At 39.1% G+C, this 18,108-nt stretch overlaps 1 protein-coding gene across 1 annotated transcript in view; it reads left to right on the forward strand.

Annotated features, from left to right (window-relative positions):
- The first annotated feature begins 14,471 nt into the window (after positions 1 to 14,471).
- COL9A1 (collagen type IX alpha 1 chain) overlaps positions 14,472 to 18,108 on the forward strand; it is an 83,767-nt gene continuing 80,130 nt past the window's right edge. The window contains exons 1-4 of the mRNA XM_060167890.1: positions 14,472 to 14,518; positions 14,990 to 15,063; positions 16,253 to 16,330; positions 16,466 to 16,598. Coding sequence (XP_060023873.1) covers positions 14,505 to 14,518; positions 14,990 to 15,063; positions 16,253 to 16,330; positions 16,466 to 16,598 — 299 coding nt within the window. The 5' untranslated portion in view covers positions 14,472 to 14,504. The remainder of the gene's footprint in view (positions 14,519 to 14,989; positions 15,064 to 16,252; positions 16,331 to 16,465; positions 16,599 to 18,108) is intronic.

Here is an 18,108-nt window from a genome sequence, read left to right on the forward strand (position 1 = left end):
AGCTTGGGGTTTATTTACTCATTTAAAAAATTTCCAATATAGATTATATCTCTACTTTTTAAAATATGGACAAATGAGGGAAACAGGGAAGTAATTATACTACCCTGTAAACTTGGGGCTTTATGAAGAAAGGAAAATAATCGTGAAGGATTAGATGCACAGTGAGATGGAAAATGTACTTAAGCTTACTGTGCATGTGTGTGAGTGTGTGTGTGTGTGTGTGTGTGTGTGTGTGTGTGTGAGTGTGGACTCAGAAACAACAAATTATAGGAAGAACATTGGCTTTGGTGTCAGATAAACCAAACTTAGGTTTGGCATGCCATCTGTGTCCCTTAGCAAGTTTTCTAACATCTTTGAACCTCACTCACCTCCCCTATAAAATGGCAGTGAGTCGTGTAGACTGAAGGGGATGATGTCTTTTTAAAGCATGAAGCAGTTCCCGGCATGGTAGAGGGATCCCTTCTCCCATATCCTCCTTATTTTGCACTTCTAGAAAAAGCCCCGGAAGCCTGGGAGAAGCCCTTGGTCCAGACAGACTGGGATGACACCAGTGCCTCTGATCCTGAACCGCTGCCAGCATCTCTGTACTCCCTGCCCACCTGTCCACTCCTCTGGTCCATTCTGGACAGACGGCTGCCTGGAATCACTGTGCTAATGCTAGAGCCCTTTCAGCTTGCGGGGGCTCTAAGGTCAGCCCTTAACGACAAAGACTCTTTATCACCTTCCCCTGTGTCAGTTACCATTGCTATTCCTGGCATCAGTCGTGGCTTCAGGGATATTTGAAATGCAGGAATGGCAGGAAGCATGGCTCCCCTGCGGTGGCCCTGCTGCCTCTGGAATGCCTGCCACACCTCTGCTGCTTTGTGGTTAGTCAGTTGGTTGTGAGTTTATGGTCCCACAGGGCTTTGGGTGAGAAAAGGAATGTCTTTCAAAAACCATGAGCTGCTGGAAGAATCTGCCCCAGTTACTCAATGGTCCTTTCTGTACAGTTGTTCTTTAGAGGTTACAGCAGTTAGAATTAACAGGTGTAACCTTGACTTCAGGGCTAAGTTCTTACACCTGGGCTTTGCTTTCTATTCTGTACATGCCACATCATTGCATTTAAATTTGGGGAAAGAAAATGCTACGCTCTTCGTGACGTGTATTTACAGAGGTTGTGAAACTATGTAGAATATGATCACAACTTGCGCATAGAAAAGGAATGGGAAAAAATATCCTAAAATGGTAATAGTGAGTTGTCTCACTGAGTGATTTTTTTTCCTTCTTTCTTTCTCTATGTCTATATTTTCTACTTTTCTATAATGATCACATATTGCTTCTAAAAATGAAGAAACCGATTATATACAGACATAGATATAGATATATATGTATATAGTAAGCAGCAGTTTCATTGTTGTATCTGTTTCAGATTCAGTCAATAGACTTGGGTACCTCCGTTGTCACCATGAACTTAGGCGGCTGTCTTCCACCTTCACCAGGAAAACAGGATGGCCACGTCTATCTTGTTGGCTTGTTGTGAGATACAAAGGAGTTTATGATGATAGATGTTCTTGAAGAACCACACAGCATTATGAAAGAGAAGGTTTTATTGATGCCGAACTGAGCTTACAAGGCTTAGTAAGGGCGGTTTTGTAGGAGGAAGAATCATAAACGTGTAGCAAACAGCCAAAGATGTGAGTATGGCAGGGAGGAGGGGGTTTCCGATTGGTTTACTTTGAGAGCTGTAGGTGGGTTTTCCAGTAGTTGTATATTGCCTGGGAGTTTTCAGCTTCTAGCACAACCGTACACCCCACACAGGGAAAGCTTTTCTAAGGAGATCTCAATTAGCCACCGCTTGCCCCAGCAGAGTGGGACTGAGTGGGAGAATTATGTTTTGGAGAGTGAGTTACAGTAACAAAAACATTTGTAGCTGAAATTTATTGAGTTCCAGGCACCATGTTAAACTCAAAATAAACTTAAAATATAGCTATAAGGTGGATGCTTTTATAATTCATATCGACACCATGAGGAAACTGAGTCACAGGGAGATTAGCGAACTCTTCGGGGTTTCCCAGCTAGAAGGGGGTAGTGCTGAGTTGAACCTAACTGGTTTGGTTTCAGAGCCCATACTCTTAACCTTGGGGGTGGCCTGCTTAGTTGTAAGGTTCAGTTTGGTGGTGGTGAGGGGGACAGAGTGGATGGCTCACCTCTTGGGGCAGAGTTAAATTTAATTGTTCATTTAATGTCTTTCTCCTTCAAAAGACTTTCTGAACAATCAGAGTGCATTGTATTTGTGCATTTATTCTGAGAGCAATCCCAAAATGGAATCAATTATAATACTCCAATATATACATATGGAAATAACCATGCATGGAATATCTGCATAAAATCAAAGTTGTCTACTTAAAGACCGGAAATCAGATTCTAGTCCGATGCCTTAGCTTTGGTTTCAAATTTCAGGATTACACTGCCATCTAGTGCAGACAAAACATTTTCCCAGAGTGTGGAAGCTAGTGAATCCATATAAAATTTCTTGGGATGCAACATTAAACAATGTTTATTTAAGGCTTCTTTCATAAAAGAGGAAGAACAATTCAGAATCAAGGATCTTTCTATATATATTGATAAAGGGTAACATGGAATTCAGGAACGCACTTTCTAGTTTTTGGTTGATAGTTGATAATAGTACAGAAGGGAAGGCTTGGTTTCCTGTACTTCATTTAATTTCAAGTACATTTCTTTAATACATATCCAGTAAGGAAATTAGTACAGTTTTTTTTCATGATCATGAAAGTTCCTGTAGGTCTTATGAGTTCAACTGATAATTATTTTAAAAATTTATCCTGCAAACACTTATTAAATGCTACAGTCAATATCAGCTGTAAAAAGGAGGGGTAGCTTAATGGATCTGAAATCACTACTTTTTTTTTTAAGGTTAATATATGGTCTTTATTTATTTATTTTAACATCTTTATTGGGGTATAATTGCTTTACAATGGTGTGTTAGTTTCTGCTTTATAACAAAGTGAATCAGTTATACATATACATATGTTCCCATATCTCTTCCCTCTTGTGTCTCCCTCCCTCCCACCCTCCCTATCCTACCCCTACAGGCAGTCACAAAACACCGAGCTGATCTCCCTGTGCTATGCGGTTGCTTCCCACTAGCTATTTACCTTACGTTCGGTAGTGTATATATGTCCATGCCTCTATTTGTAATGAGGTGGATAGACCTAGAGTCTGTCATACAGAGTGAAGTAAGTCAGAAAGAGAAAGACAAATACCGTATGCTAACACATATATATGGAATTTAAGAAAAAAAAATGTCATGAAGAACCTAGGGGTAAGACAGGAATAAAGACACAGACCTACTAGAGAACGGACTTGAGGATATGAGGAGGAGGAAGGGTGAGCTGTGAAACGATTACTTTTATGAGCAGCCTTTCTTGACCAGTAGAACCAGTGGCACCCGGGACCTTGCTAGAAATGTAAATTCTCAGGCCCACCTGAAATCTTCTGAATCAGAAACTCTGGTGGGTGGAGCCCTTGATGTGTTTTTAACAAGCCGTCCAGCTGGTTCTGGTGTAGCTTTCGGAACAACTGTTAGAGAAGGAGATTACAGTATGTCAAAGAACATGCTGAGGTACCAGAATGTGAAGTTTCTTGGAAGTAGAAAAAGAGGCTCAGGACAATCAGCTGCTACAAACTGAAGATCCACAAGGCAGCAGATGTAGCAATATGTGTTGGAAGCCCACACATGGTGGAGGAGAATTGATTTTTCTCTTTCTTGGGGAAAGGGAAATTCTCATATTTTAGAGGAAACAAAAGTAACACACTGAAAGGCTTAGGGGTAGGGATGGGGTGTATGTTAAACAGCACATTGTTGTATTAATGGTCTATGGCAAGGACACATTTATCTGCGAGTGATTTCAGAGAGAAATGGCTGTCATCATGGGGTTCTATTTGCTTGCTATATATGATTAGGCTACAATTACAAGTATAGAACCAAAATAAGCAGATTCAAAACAGAGCTTTGATTGTGGTGAAATTTCTTTACAGTAAAAACTGAACCCAATGCAAAACTGTGGGAGTCCTAGTTTTAGCAACTCTCTGATTGTTAATCAGGCTCTCAGCCAGATTTCTCTGATAAATTTCCGGCCCTTGCTGTATCTGATTTGTGGCATCCTCACACAACTGACATGTGCCCTTAGGCGTTTTGGGTCTTTTATTTTTAAAGACAAGAGAGACGGAAGAAAACTTAAGCCTAGATACTATTAGGAAGCTAGTTTTTAAAGTGCCTCTTCTTTGTTTTACTCTATAATGTAATTAATAATGGGAGTCGTGGCATCTTTAATTAATGCTATAAGTTAATGGGAACTTCAAAAGAATACTTTCTAAAAAATATAGTCGTGTTAAAAGCGAGGAACTTGTTCTACCATTCGTGAGTTTTATGGGGCATCCCAACTATTGTGCCCTGTACTGGGAAATAAGAAGAAAGCTACCTCTTGGCATTTCTAGTGCAGCTATATTCTAACCCAATGTTTTTCAAACCATGGGTTGCAATGCATTAGGTGGTCCTGAAATCAATTTATTGAGTTGATCACATCACTAAAAAATGTAATAGAATAAAACAGAAAATAGAGTGCACCACACTTACGTGGGTAAGTACAATTTTCTGAAACTCTTGTTTCAGTTGTATGTATGCATATTTATCAAATCCATTCAATCCATCTTTCCAGAAATGCCAGAACCATCTTTCTGAAGACACATCTGAAAAGTCATTCTTGGCCTCAAACTGTTCACTCATTTGCTTAACAGCCAGAATGAAATCCAAACTCTTTCAAAGATTTTCAAGATCCCCTACTCATCTCCTCCCCCATGGTCCTTCTAACTGTCATTTTAAAAGAATCACCATCTACTCAGCTACTCAAACTTCTACTTCCCCACCCAGTCCTTTTCCAATGTTCCACCCATCAGTCTTACCTCCTCATTCTCATCTTGTCCGAGTTAAAATTTACCATCTCAGATAAGCCTTCTCTGACAGCTCAGTCTAGATCAGCCTCTAAACCCACCTTTCCCTTCCTCTAGCACACTTTACCCTTTTAAAATTTTTTTAAAAATAATAGTTCCAACTGAAATTGTCCTGTTTCTTCTTATAAACATATTTAGTATCTGTCTCCCCAGAAGCATGTAAGCTCCATGGGGCAGGCACCTGGTCTTGCTCTGCCATATTTATGAGCTGAGATCCATTCAGGGCTCATGGTAGAAAAGTCACCAATAAGTATTTACCAAGTGAGAGTTCCAGAACTAAACTTATGGTTCCTGAAGTATACTCCTCTACCTTTTTGTCATGGTATCTGTTGTTTCTTCTGCCCCAAATGCACTGTACCTGTTTTTTCTCTTGGTAGGCATCTATTCATTCTTTAAGATTTCACCTCCTTGACAGTTCCTGGTTCAAGATGGTGGTGTAGGGAGATCCTGAGTTCACCTCATCCATCGGACACAACAAATCAACAACTATACGTGGAATAGTTTCCTCTGAAAAAGACCTGAAGACTGGATGAACAGAGCCTCCACAATAAGGGATGAAAGGGCAGCATTGAGATGGGTAAGAGCATCAGAGACACAATCTCTCTCACACACGCAAAACCCCACTCCAGGAACAGTGATCCAAAATTGAGAGGTATTTAAGAAAATGTGGAATTTTCCCATAAGGAGTGAGGGCTTTGTGTTCCACATCAGGAACACAAACCCTTAGGTCCTGTACAGGTCCTAAGGTCCTGTACAGGAGAGATGAAGCCCCCGAATGCCTGGGTTTGAAAAACAATGGGGATTATGTCCAGGGAAACCATAGTACTGCAGGGGAAGAAGGGCTCCTGTGCAGACTCAGTCACCCTGGGATCCAGAGTGGAAAACATCAGTTTGAAAACTGCCTGGACCATATGTGAGGGAGACCCACTTATTAATCTCAAGGCATGAGCTGTAGAGGCAGGGACCTGCTGGGACTCTCCCTGGGACAGACACACAGGTGAGTAACATCCTGTGATCTTATTCTACCTTACTAACACCAATGCTGGTGGGAGCCACTTTGTAACTCTCCCTCTAATGTGCTAGTGCTGAGAGGTGCACCCTGCTGAGACCCTCACCCATCCCCATGCCACAGCTGCATGTCACAGCTGAACTAGATGACAGCACCCCCCATACCCATGCCACAGTAAGTGGGCATGCCCAGACCACACCAGGGACGCCCCTTGAGCACCCAGCTCTGGTGGCCAGGGGAGACTGTGCTTCTGGGCCCCATGGGACATCTCCTACCCAGGCCTTCAAGATTGGGAGAAGTAGCCGATTTGCCTAATACATAAAAACAAGCACAGAGAGTCAGGCAAAATGAGGAGACAGAGGAATAAGTTTTGAATGAAAGGACAAGACAAAACCTCAGAAAAAGATCTTAATAACATGGAGATCAGCAATCCACCTGATAAAGAGTTCAAAGTATTGGTCATAGGGATACTCACTGAACTTGGGGGAAGAATTGATGATCATAGTGAGAATTTCAACAAAGAGACAGAAAATATAAGAAAGTACCAAACAGCAGTTACAGAACAGAAAAATACAAAAACTGAACTGAAAAATACACTAGAGGGATTCAATAGCAGACTGAATAAAGCAGAAGAATGGACCAGTGAGCTGTAAGACAAAGTAATGGAACTCACTTAGAGCAGCAAAAAGAAGAAAAGAATTTTAAAAAGTAAAGATACCTTAAGGGAACTTTGGGACAACATCAAGCAGAAATAGTATTCACATTTTAGTGGTTCCAAGTGGAAAAGAGAAAGAGGGCCATAAAACTTCCTTCAAGAAAAAATGGCTGAAAACCTCCCTAATCTTGGGAAGGAAACAGACATCAAGGTCCAGGAACCCTAGAGACTTCCAAACAAATTGAACCCACAGAGCTCCACACTAAGACACATTATAATGAAAATGATATAAGTTAAAGAGAGAATCTTAAAAGCAGCAAAAGAAAAATACCTTGTTATGTACAAGGGAAATCCCATAAGACTACTATCAGCAGATTTTTCAGCAGAAATTTTGAAGGCCAAAATGGAGTGGCATGACATATTCCGAGTGTCCAAAGGAAAAAAACCTTTAAAAAAGAATTCTCTACCTGGCAAGTTATCATTCAGAATTAAAGGAGAGATTAAAAGTTTTCCAGATAAGCAAAAGCTAAAGAAGTTCATCACCACTAAACCAGTCTTATGAAAAATGTTAAAGGGACTTCTTTGATCTAAAAAGAAATGGCACTAATTAATAACAAAGAAACATACCAAAGTAAAAATTTCACTAGAAAACGTAGTTTTATAGTAAAGGTAATGGATCAATCACTTATAAAGCAAGTATGAAGGTTAAGAGACAAAAGTAGTAAAATAAACTGAAACTACAATACTTAGCTAAGGATGCATTAAATGAAAACATATAAAAGGTGATGTCAAAAATATACAACATGGTGGGGGAAGTAAAAACATAAAGTTATGGAATGTGTTCAAATTTAAGTTGTTATCAACTTAAAACAGACCATTATATGCATAGAATATTATAGATGAAACCCACGGTAACAACAAATCAAAAAGATATAGTAAATACACACACAAAAAAATGAGAAAGGAACCTAAACATTACCCTAAAAAAGTCATCAAACCCCAAGGGAAGAAAGAAGAAAGGAACAGAGAAGAACTACAAAAATGGCCAGAAAAAATTAACAAGATGGCAGTAAATACATACCTATCAATAATTACTTAAAATGTAAATGGACTAAATTCTCCAATCAAAAAACATAAAGTGGCTAAATGGGTAAAAACCCAAGGTCCATTTATATGTTGCCTATGACAGACTCACTTCAAAAGTAAGGACACACTCAACTGAAAGTGAAGAGATGGACAAAGATATTACATGACAATGGAAAGGAAAAAAAAGCTGACATAGATATATTCATATCAGACAAAATAGACTTTAAAACAAAGACTGTCATAAGAGACAAAGAAGGGCATTACATATTGATAAAGGGGCAATTCAGCAAGAAGATATAACATTTATACATATATATGCACCCAACATAGGAACACCAAAATATATAAAATGAAAATTAATGAACCTAAAGGAAGAAATTGAAAGCACTACAATAATACTAGGGGACTTTAACACCCCACTTACATCAATGAATAGAGATCATCTAGACAGAAAATCAATGAGGAAACTTTTGCCTTAAACAACACATTAAATCAGATGGACTTAATAGATATACACAGAACATTCCATCCCAAAGCAGCAGCATACACATTCTTCTCAAGTACATATGGACCATTTTCCAGGACAGATCACATGTTAGATCACAAAAGAAGTCTCAATAAATTCAAGAAAATTGATCAAGCATCTCTTCTGACCACTATGGTATAAAACTAGAAATCAATTAACAGAAGAAAACTGGGAAAAAGAAATGTGGAGATTAAACATGTTACTGAATAACCAATGGGTCATTGAAGAAATCAAAGAAGAAATTAAAAAATACGTAGAGGAAAATGAAAACAGAAATATGACATACCAAAATCTATGGGATGCAGCATATGTGGTTCTAAGAGGGAAGTTCATAGCAATGCAGGCCTATCTCAGGAAACAAGAAAAGATCTCATATAAACAATCTAACTTGACACTTAAAGGATATAGAAAAAGAACAAATGAAGCCCAAAGTTAGTGGAAGGAAGGAAATAATAAAGATCACAGCAGAAGTACATGAAATAGAGACTAAAAAGACAGTAGAAAAGGTCAATAAAACTAAAAGCTGGTTCTTTGAGATGATAAACAAAATTGGTAAACCTTTAGCTAGACAAATTAATAAAAAGGAGAGACTCCTCAAATAAAATCAGAAGTGAAAGATGAGAAGTTACAACTGATACCACAGAAATAAAAAGGAACATAAGAGACTACTATAAACCATTATAAGACAACAAATTGGACAACCTAGAAGAAATGGATAAATTCCTAGAAATGTACAATCTGCCAAGATTGCATCATGAAGAAAGAGAAATTGGAATAAACTTATTACTAAGTAAGTACATTGAATCAGTAATCAAAAATCTTCCAGTAAACCAAAGTCCAGGACCAAATGTCTTCACTGGTGAATTCTACCAAACATTCAAAGAAGACTTGATACCTATCCTTCTCAAATGCTTCCAAAAAATTGAAGAGGAGAGAATGCTTCCAAACTCATTTTATGAGGTCAGCATTACCCTGATACCAAAACCGGACAAGGATACCACAAAAAAAGAAAATTAGAGGCTAATATCCTTGATGAATATAGATGCACATATTGTCAACAAAATATTAGCAAGTCAAATTCAACAATACACTAAAAGGATCACACATCATGATCAAGTGGAATGCAAAGATGGTTCAACATTTGCAAATCAGTCAACATGACATACCATATTAACAAAGCAAGGGTTAAAAATCATACTATCATCTCAGTAGATGCAGAAAAAAACATTTGTCAAAATCCTACATCCATTTATGATAAAAACTCTCAACAAGGTGGGTATGGAGGGGAAAAAAGTGGGTATAGAGGGAACATACCTCAACATATAATAAAGGCTATATATTACAAACCCACAGCTAACATGCTCAACGGTGAAAGCTGAAAGCTTTTCCACTAAGATCAGGAACAAGACAAGGGTACATACTCTTGCCACTTTTATTTAACATAGTATCAGAAGCCTTATTTAGGCAAACAAAGAAAAGCATCCTAACTGGAAAGAAAGAAGTAAAACCATCACTATTTGCAGATGACATGATACTATATATAGAAAATCCTAAATACTGCACCAAAAAACTGTTAGAACTAATAAATGAAGTCAGTAAAGTTGCAGGACACAAAATCAGTATACAGAAATCTGTGGAGTTTCTATACACTAATAACAAAGTATCAGAAAAAGAAATCAAGAAAGCAATTCCATTTACAGTTCAATCAAAAACAAACAAGAAATACCTAGGGAGAAATTTAACCAGGGAGGTGAAAGACCTATACACTGAAAACTATAAGTCTCTGATGAAAGAAATTGAAGAAGACACAAATAAATGGAACTATGTTTCATGCCCATGAGTTGGAAGAATTAATCTTGTGAAAATACCCATACTACCCAAAGCAATCTACAAAGTCAATGTAATCCCCATTAAGATTCCAATGGCATTTTTCACAGGACTAGAACAAATAATTATAAAATTTGCACGGAGCCGCAAAAGATCCCCCAAAGCCAAAGCAATCTTGAGAATAAGAATAAAATTGGCGTTATCATGCTCCTTGATTTTAGATTTTACTACACAGCTATAGTAATCAAAGAGTATGATATTGGCATTAACTCTATGGACACATATATGTACAGTTAATTTATGACAGAGGATCCAGGGACATAAAATGGAGAAAGGACAGTCTTTTAAGTAAATGGTGTTGAGAAAACTGGACAACAACATGCGAAGAATGAGACTGGACCCCTGTCTTACACCACACACAAAAATTACCTCAAAATGGATTAAAGGTTTGAATGTAAGACCTGAAGCCATAAAATTCCCAGAAGAAGACACAGGTGGTAAGCTCCTTGACATCAGACTTAGTGATGTTTTTGTGGATCTGACTCCAAAAGCAAGGGAAACAAAAGCAAAAGTAAACAAATGGGATTATGTCAAACCAAAAAGCTTCTGCACAGTGACGGAATCCATCATCAAAATTAAAAGGTAACTCACTGAATGGAAGAAGATATTTGCAAATCAAATATCTGATAAGGACTTAATATAGAAAATATATCAGGATCTCATAGAACTCAACAATAAAAACCCAAACAACCTGATTAAAAAATAGGCAGAGGTTCTGAAGAGACGTTTTTCAAAGAATACATACAAATGGCCAACAGACACATGAATAGATATTCAACATCACTAATTATCAGGGAGATGCATATCAAAACCACAATGAAATATCACCTCGCACCTGTTAGAATGGCTATTCTCAAAGACAAGAAGTAACAAGTGTTGGCAAGGGTGTGGGGACACGGGAACCCTCTAATACTGTTGGTGGGACTATAAATTGGTGGAGCCACTAATTCAAAAATATATATGTACCCTTATGTTTGTTGCAGCATTATTTACAATAGTCAAGATTTGAAAATAACCCATGTCCATCAATGGATGGATGGATAAAGAAGATGTGATATATATATATATATATATATATTCCATTGTATATATATATATACACACACACACAGAGAAGGAAAAAGACAAATACTGTACAATTTCACTCATATGTAGAATCTAAAACAAACAAAGAAACAAACAAATGAACAAAGAAAACAGAACAAAAACGAACTCATAGATACAGAGACCAAATTAGTGATTACCAACGGGGTAGGGGGTTCGGGGGTCAGCCAAATGGGTGAAGGATCAGTTGTGTGGTGACGGATGGTAACTAGACCTTCACTGTTGATCATTTTGTAGTGTATACAGATGCCAAATTATAAAGCTGTGCACCTGAAACTTCTATAACGTTACATGCCAATTTTACTTCAATTAAAAAAAGAAAAGGTTTTTTAAATGAAAAATTTCCCAGTGTTCCTGGACTGAGTTCATACTTGTTTTCAGTGATGCTGCAGCCTCTTTCACTCGCTATCTTGCAGTCATTTTTATATTGGATTCCCCACTGGGCCATGGGCTTCCTCAGGCAAGGTTGTGTTTATTCATCCTTTTGTCTCTTCAACTCCTAGCCCTTGGTAGCAGTGGCATATACTCGGGATACATAGTGATTCAAGAAGTTTTTGTTGAATGACTGAGTAAACTGAGTAAAAGAAAGCAGATGATCAAGGCATATGATTATTTGTGGTGATGTTCCCTGATTTAAATTGTAAATAAATAAAATTCTGGGTTTATAGAAGGGAAAATATTAGTATATATGTATGTTGTGTAGAGGACAGTGTGTCTGGGTGGGGAGGGAGTAAAGAAGGGTAAAAACCCAGTTGCTCTGTATCAAATACTTTTATTTACAAAATGGATCATTTAAAATATCAAGCTGTCAGTGCATTTACAGTCTGATATGATTGACCGGATTTCATTTCCACATGGTTTTTCAGGATCAGAACTGTTAAGTAAGGTGAGGGAACAGAGTTAATGGTAAAAAATCTTGTGTGCCTATGATTTTAGGATGCAACCTGACCCAGAGAGGAATAGCTTGGGGTTTGCACTGTTCCCTGTGAGACTCTAATGTCATATTAGGAAATATGATTAAGAGAAAATGGGGGTGGGGGGAGGAGAAAAACTGTCCTAAATATGTGTGTGAGACAAAAATATCTTGTTTTCTCTGGATTTACATTCTTCCTTAATAGAGTTGTTGCTTGCTCTTTACCACCTTAAATAAAACTGCCAAGCTGGAAAGAAGCCCAACTACTTAAAAACAAACCCATTTTCTTCTCTATTCTTTTATCTTTTATTAAAGTCTCTCCCTCACTTGTCTTCAGATCCTAGCTGGAGAGGATTCTTCAAAGTGGGGGGGGGGGAAAGGCGAAAGCAGAGGTGAGATCTCTAAAACACTTAACAAAAGGATTTCTCGAACACTTAATTCCATAGGGAAATCTGCCTCTTCTTTCCCAGAGTATTAATACTAGAGGATCTGTATCGCAAATAGAGAACTTCAGTGGAGAGTGTCCCTTTGGAAAAGGCCCTTTTCCCTGTGGAGCTAGGGCTGGCTTACCCTGTGTGATTTCAGGATGTCAGGAGGTCCCCAGCTGTACAATTTCTCCCCTGATGTCCTACCAGTAGAGGGTCAGTTCTTTGGGCTAATAAACGGCTCCATTTATGTAAGATAAGCCCTGGCTGATTTATAAGAATAAGCTGAGACCCCCTGTAATTCTGTGACTCAGCCAGAATGGCTGCCCTAGGAAACTGCAACTTTGATAGATGAAAGAAGAATGACAGGGCCGTGTGGAAAGCCCCAGACAACGTGAGGAAATGGATGTCCCAACGCTGGGGGGAGACAGGGGTCCAACAGATAGGTCATGAACAGAAAAGCGATGGGGCGCAAATGGACAGTGGAGTTTGCCTAGCTCCCAACTTGTCAGGCCAAACCCTCCAGTGAGCTGAGAGAGGCAGAAGAGGAAAGGATTGTTTTGGGGGGCGGGGGCACCAAACAAAACATAAGGAGCAACACTGCTTATTTTGCAGTGAAATAGAATGTTTAATTAATTTAAAAATTAAAGAAACGTCAAGGAAGCAAAGCAACTTCATGCTAGATACCGTGGACTTATTAGGATCATTGGACGCTCCGACCCTGAAAGTCCTTGATTTTGGGCTCGACCGTCCTGAGTGGGTGGCATGGGGGCTTGCTCAGGTTCTGGGAGAGGGTGGGTATGTGTGACACGGGGCTGATACAAATCTCTTTCTCCAGGTCTGTGCTCCTCGTAACTGGAGCTCAACTTGTTTTTAGAGCATAATATGTTGCTGACTTCCGAGGATATTCTGCTCAGCTCTGGTGCTGTAACTATAGAGTTTAAGAAGAAATAAGACCTGGGCTTGATGTTACATTTTATCAAGATTTCCAGCCATCAAGTACAGAGAGCTTGCAGTGTATTGCGTAACTTAGCTGTGCAACTTTGAAGTTACAAGTTACTTCATTTTCTGTGCCCCAGTTGTCTCATTTCTAGAATAGAGATCATTTTAGTCTTACCTTATAGTGCAATGAGAATTAAATTGTTATCAGGCGTCAAGTACTTTCAATAGAGCGGCACACATGGTGAAGTGTTAGCTACTATGACAATGATTATGGGGAATAATGATGGTTTTCAAAAGCCAGGTGTGAGGCTCTTCTATTTTGTTTAATTCTTTAACAATCGTTTGGGGTAACTATGTTCAACTTGTATTGCAGTTAAGGCAACTAAGTTACAGGCAGATTAACTACTTTGCCTGAGGCCAACAGCTGAAGAGCTTCAGAACAAACCGGGATTCAAACCTAGGTTGGCTGGGCACCAGGGCCCCTGTGAATTCCCACATCCCTGCCTTCCAGGGAGCCCCTCTTTACCCAAGTCCTCCAAAAGCTTGCAGTGTATTCCTAGAGCAGTTCTCAAAGCTTCCACTGTATTCCTATAGCAGCTTGTCTGGATTTTTTCTGGTGAATTTCTCCACATCCTGATTTTTTTTTTTTCTTTTCAGCAAACGTTCCCTTGCTAATCCCTCCTTCAGCGTAACCTTGTTAGCTTTGGGGACACACCCCTGGCTAGGCCTGGCCTTACAGGGCGGCCTCTTCCCACCCCTTCCCTCTGCTTTGGCTTAAAGTGTCACCAGATGCCTCTGGTTCACTCCCTTTGCTTTAAGCCCTCACAGGGGCAGGAGGGACCAAGGCCGGCCTGGGGTGGCACTGAAGGGCTCTTGGGGGGGCACTGACTCCCCACAACCCCTTCTTCATTGGGACTGTTGGCAACAAAGGAAAACCAGTCGGGAAAATGAAGAACTTCTGGTAAGACCTTGACGCAGAAAAGAGTCATGGGGAGACTGGGCTGGGGATCCTTGGAACCCAAGGTCTGTGTTTTTGCAGTGGTGGTAGGAGGGGAGAGGGGAGGGCAGAGAGACAGAGAGACAGATGACAGAGTGAGACAGAAAAGAGCAAAAATGAGAGACAGGAGAGAGCCAGAGAAAGAGGGAGAAAGAGACAGCCACCCAAATGGAGATGCAGAAAAAGGAAGATAAACGAAAGCAGAGACAAGGATATGGGTGTAGAAAGAGTGAGACAGGTAGGTATGGAGAAAGCGAGACAGAAATGTGAGAACTCGTTAAATCTCTTCGTCGGATTTAATAAAGAAAATGGAAAAAGTAAACTAGACTGAGGGCCGGTCACCTGCAGTCATCAGGTGAGCCATATCTAAAACAGTGACGCAGTCCCCATGTGGAAGGACTCCTGTTTGAGTCATTTTTCTTCTCTTCTCTTCAGGAAAATCCCATTTCTCTTCTTTGTATGCAGCTTTGTGGGACCTTGGGCATCCGCAACTGTCAAGCGCCGCCCAAGTAAGGGCCACAGTTTCTAGATTTCACAATGTTATTCGTTCTGGAAAGGATCAAGCAGGGCTGTGGCTGAGTGAGGCATCCAGGACCCTTCACACCCTCCTTCTTCAACCCTGCCTTGGCCGTGGGTGTGCTCTATAGCTTGTTTTCCGTGGTCAGTGTTGCACATGGAAAAGTCCTGGCTGTGATCACAGATGGGCAGGAGACCTAATCTGTGGGCTGCAGTGCCTCACCCAGTGCCTCCCTGGTTCAGATGGTGATTGGTAATGATGGATGGATAGATGGATGGAAGCCAATAATCTGGGGTCAGGGGGCATATAAAGAGTATGTTTGATGTACTGAAATGGCCAGGCCAAAGCTGTGTAACTGGAAAACGCTTTTTCTGAAATCTAGGACGTGTCTGTCACCAGGTGAGGACCAGCAGGGCACCGGGGTTGGACAGTTACAAGAAGCCTTCTGTGTTGTTGAAAAAACTGTCCCCCCCTACAACCTTTCACTTGAGTAAGGAGCACCCAATTTCATTCTAGGATTTCTCATCCTTCTTGTGATTGAGGGTTTAATTCTCACAATTCTTTTGTCTTGTCACTCTTCCTTATTCTAAGATGCTGGTCATAGTCTAGTTGGAACGCTTATTTGATCTCAGAATAAATTTATGAAATTAAGTGCATCCTCTATATTTTGTTTAGGGTTAATGAATCCTAAGACATCCTCAACTCCTTTCTCAACTTGACAAAGATTCTTAAGAACTTCACTTTTCAGAAGTCCCATTGAACTGGCTCTCTGGCTTCTCTCAGAATTTCTAAAATTTGTGGTGTTAAAGGAATATCTTCTAGCCCAAACCACCAGAAGTTTTCCAAACAGTCTTCTGACACTGTGCCATTCAGAACATCATGCAGCTCTGGTTCCAAAAAGAACAAATTCTGAACTTCCCCAAAGGGAACATTTTCCCAGCACAAATTATTAAAACAACTTTGTGCCTTGCCTCACTTCCAGGATGGGTTGAAGATGAATAAATTATAATCATAGAGTCATAGAGTTAAAGCCAAATACACTACTTGTAAGTAAATATAGCATAGTTTAGTATGTTTTGTATAACTTTGTACTTTAAACAGTTGCCCAGCTCATTATTATTGATATATCCCCATGATCCCTGTAGGGGTTGAGGTAGGATGACATGTTATCTCTTTTGCAGGGTTCCCTGTTAATTCAAATGCTAATGGTGAAAATGAACTCTGTCCAAAGGTCAGGATTGGACAAGATGATTTACCAGGTGAGTATCAGTGTATCATATTGACAATGCATGTTTTCTATAAACCTACCTGATACATGTTTTATTTGGGAAAGTTGTGGAAAGGAATGAAACCAATCTCATTTTAGACTTTTATTTCGTGTTCTCTTTCTGTAGGGTTTGACCTGATTTCTCAGTTCCAGATAGATAAAGCCGCATCTAGAAAAGCTATCCAGAGGGTAGTGGGGTCAACTGCTTTACAAGTGGCTTACAAACTGGGAAAGAAGGTAGACTTCAGGATTCCAACCAGGTAACGTAAAAAAAAATACTTGATCTAATTATCTGCCTCAAGCGCAGCTTAAAAAATGAAAATCTAATCAGTCTTGAGAGTCATCTCCTGCTCAGTGTTTCTTGGATCATGATTTTATTTAAAGATGAAGGAATTTATTTACCTACCTATCTTTGGTACCTGAATATGTGAATGCTCTTCCTGTTTTCAGTATGTAACTTACTTTCCATTCCAGGAAAAAAGGATCACTGAGGCTATTATACATTGATTCAGGACATGTTCTTATTACTTTGCTCTCTATTTTTCTAAAATTTGTCTGGTTTTGCCTGAAAGGACCCTCTGTGAAAAGTGCCAGAGGTTAAGCATAAAATTTTTTTAAGCGTCTTTATTGGAGTATAATTGCTTTAGAATGGTGTGTTAGTTTCTGCCTTATTACAAAGTGAATCAGCTATACGTATATATATATATATATATATATATATATATATATATATATATATATATATATATCCCCATAACTCCTCGCTCTTGCAGCTCCCCATAAATTTAACTAGAAACTGCTGAGCGGTTAGAAGGCTCACGATGGCGCTGTTCAAGCATCCTGGTGCTGAAATAGAGCCACACATCTAGTGCTTGGCTCCTGGCAGGAACCAAACAAAAGCAAAACTAGAATAATGATAACAGAAACAATGGTAGTGATAATACTTTAAAAATCCTGCATCTCCTTCTCTGGAACTAAGCCTTTTCTTCTTTAAATTATTATAACTGAGGTGGTTTAGTGCATGTGTAAGTTTTGAATCATGCCATTGTTAGGAATGAGCTTCAGTTTTGTATCACCTAAAAACCTTAAATGTAATGATGATGATGATGATTGACTGTTTTAGGGCACTGTAAAAAATGTAACTAAGATTCCTTTGGCATATGAATGAGAAAATTAGGGCTTTGATAGAAATTAAGATGTAAAGGTAAAGAATGATTTATAAGAGCAGTAAAAGGATATCATGAGATTCTAAATGTTTATAATAATGAACATTTTGCTAAAATTAGAATATTCTGATATAGTACCAGATTGCAGGTAGAAATTCATGTTTTGAACATACTATATTTTATAAAACAAAATAGTGTACTGTATAAGCTCTTTTTATAGATTTACTAATTAACACCTTCATTACAATTTTGTGGTGGGGATATTATTATCCACATTTCATGGAGGAGAAAACCGAGGCCAGAAAGTTTGTTACTTGCATAAGGCCACAGGGTTAGGAGGTGCTGGAGGGATTGAAACCCAGGGAGAATCATTTCAGAAGCTGAGCTTCTAACCACTGTCCCATACTAACCCTGGAAACCAGTCACATTTGGAAAGATTAAAGGCATGATAGCAGCCATTGACTTTTTTCTTATATTGTCTTTTCATGTGCTAGATGTGTTCTTAAATAAGCTTTAGAATACTTTGGTTTTTCTTTCTTCAATAAAATAACTAAACATGACATGAGACCCTCAATGTTGACCTTTCTTCTCTATAATTTAAGGT

The sequence above is a fragment of the Lagenorhynchus albirostris genome, chromosome 12 (genome assembly GCF_949774975.1).
Source record: "Lagenorhynchus albirostris chromosome 12, mLagAlb1.1, whole genome shotgun sequence".
In the NCBI taxonomy this organism is placed as follows: Eukaryota; Metazoa; Chordata; class Mammalia; order Artiodactyla; family Delphinidae; genus Lagenorhynchus; species Lagenorhynchus albirostris.